This window comes from Cyprinodon variegatus, unplaced genomic scaffold (genome assembly GCF_000732505.1).
Source record: "Cyprinodon variegatus isolate N-32 unplaced genomic scaffold, C_variegatus-1.0 Scaffold818, whole genome shotgun sequence".
Taxonomy (NCBI): Eukaryota; Metazoa; Chordata; class Actinopteri; order Cyprinodontiformes; family Cyprinodontidae; genus Cyprinodon; species Cyprinodon variegatus.
In genome coordinates, this window is record NW_015151271.1 from 168,838 (window position 1) to 171,359 (window position 2,522).

The following is a 2,522-nucleotide window of genomic DNA, read 5'->3' on the forward strand; positions in this document are numbered from 1 at the left end:
TCACGACGGTCTAAACCCAGCTCACGTTCGCTATTAGGTTGTCATGTCTGACTACTCATTCATTCAGATACTCAGCAGTCACTGCTCCAGTAAAAACACATTGTAAATGTTTCTGCACTCTTTTGCCTTTCTCCATCTTGATGTGATCATAAAAGTGTCGGCTCTCATTGTTAAACAATTTATAATAACACAGACGTGCCGACATCTGTTATTACTTCCATTAATGCTGCCGTGTGACGATGCAGGTCACGTTGGGGCTGTGGAACATTCACACAGATTGTGTCTCATGGTGGCCTATTTCAGTAGCAGTCTGAACGACCATGCCTTAAAATTAGAGATTCCAGCAAAAAATTGGAGACCTGCGATGTGAACAGAGCATAAGACTTAACCCTTTAGTCAGCAGGATTGATTTTACACCCTAGAGTGTTTTAAGCTCATTAGACAGTATAACTTTCATTAGAGGCAGGAGATTTATAGGCTTATAGCTGGCTATTAAACCAGTTAAAACACTGCTAAAACGCCACACTCAGTTGTTGGGTGCAGTGGGAAAATCCCATCTTCTGCATGTTTTATATGTCGCCGATAAGTGGCGTGAAAAAAGGGTGCGTTCTTTTCCAAAATATGGCTGAAACTGATGCAGAAAATCCCACGTATAGTCATGCTATCCACACCCTGCTGCGTAGCTAATTAATGGATGACCAAGGAGCAGCGACACACAGGAATGAGGTATTACAAATTAGAAGGGAATACTTTAACATTTTAAACAGGAAGGTGCTCTTATTCCAATATGAAGGTGTCCCTGTAGTGGCTCCTAATCTGTTTCTTTATGCGTTTGGAAAAAGCACTGAATTTCTTATTCCTGTTGCAGATGGATGACAACCTTCGCAGCAGTCCACAGCACAAACCTCACAGACCAGACCCCAAACCCAGTCTGTCCGGTTCAAAGAGCTCCCTCCCTGCCTAGCAGCCAACATCCCACCTCATCCTGCTCAGCAAAGGAGCGCCATGGAAACTTCAACCAAATTCAAAATCCTGCAAAGAGGGGGGAAAAAAGCTCATAAAAACAGGACGGGGGCTGAAATGGAAGAACTTCATTAATAATGTTGCTATGAGTGTATAATTAAGAGACTAAACAATAATGATGATAGATTTTAAAGCTGTTCATCTGAAAAAGAAGGAAAAGTGCATGTGAGGTGTATTTATACATGACGAGAGCATGCATGTGGTCAAAGGGTGGAAACCTATGGAATGGTTCTGGATGATGGAGACACTAAATGTTCTAAGGGACACGGGGGAATGAGAAGCCCAATGGGGAAAATAAGAGATAAAGTTATATTTAAAGGGACGTGCACATGAATCCTCCCTGTTTGAGATGATCTAAATCTTGCATTAGCAGCTCTTGGTTAAATACTTATTTATCCCACCCTCTCAAAATGCTTTATTTACAACAGAGGATCTTATGACGTACTCCCTGTGCACAAGATGTTTTATTTTCCTCAAATCAGCTTTAAAATATTCTGTAATTTATTTGAGGCAATTAATTTATAGTCTGTATCAAATCAAGGTCACACGTGTTTGGCCAGTTTATTTATTTAGTGTTCTGTGATTCACTGTAGATAATTGTATAGTTCTAGGTGAGATGATAATCTGCTTTGTTGTGATTTCCTCCTCATAGGGCTGATCAGCTTAGTCAAAAACAAACTAAGGAGTTGCACTTTTTATAGTTTCTCATGCATAATATGTAGGACTAATTGTCATCTTAATGTGATAATAACAATCAAACCACCTCATGTTGCCTCCATTTATATGCAGCTATTTTTTGCACATTTATTTAGTGTTTTCTGCCATGTTGTTTCCAATTTGCAGTGCCTGTTTTTTTTTTTCCGTTTCAACCTAAGTGTAATTTGAGGCCATTTCATGGTTGTTGTTTGTTTTTATGGTTAAACAATCTCCATCCATTCCATCTTCTGACTCAACTTCCTCACATTCGGTGACATTCCCTTTAAAGCTCCATCTTTTAGGAAAAAACCAGATGGTTGCAGCGTGCCTTCATGATTACTGGTTTCCTTTTAAATGTTCCTGGGAGTTTTGGAAATGCGTCATACATGATCATTTGCTTTTTCATTCCATGTTGGGAACAACATACCTTTATGTTATTTAAATATTAAAAATATAGGAAACAGAATGACATCTGTGGTTTTCTTTTTCTTTGTTTTAAAACCATCCAAACTTTATTTCCAAATGTTTTAAGCTGTGAAAATTTTCTCTTCTGGATGCAAAGTCATGTTTTGGATGCCTCAAGTTTTCCTGTAACAGCTCTGACCTTTACGATAAATGTGGTCCATGGTTTGAATGTTGGATGAGACACAGAACTTTTGGTCTCTGATGTAGTTTTTTAGTTTTTTTTCATCAAATACAGCTGAGTTCGGCCTTGTAAAACATAAAACCTGCTGGGTTTTTAAAGCCTTGCAAAAGTATTAGCACCTCTAAAGCTTTTTAACATTTAAGTTAATTACGATCGC

General features: G+C 38.5%; 1 protein-coding gene across 2 annotated transcripts in view; it reads left to right on the forward strand.

Annotated features, from left to right (window-relative positions):
* Positions 1-2,194, forward strand: part of mtx3 (metaxin 3) — a 9,912-nt gene extending 7,718 nt beyond the window's left edge. The window contains exon 9 of one of the 2 annotated variants that reach the window (XM_015396740.1): positions 869-2,194. In XM_015396740.1, the coding sequence (XP_015252226.1) occupies positions 869-964 (96 nt within the window). In that variant the 3' untranslated portion in view covers positions 965-2,194. The remainder of the gene's footprint in view (positions 1-868) is intronic. The other variant, XM_015396743.1, reaches the window with a different exon arrangement.
* Positions 2,195-2,522: the final 328 nt, after the last annotated feature.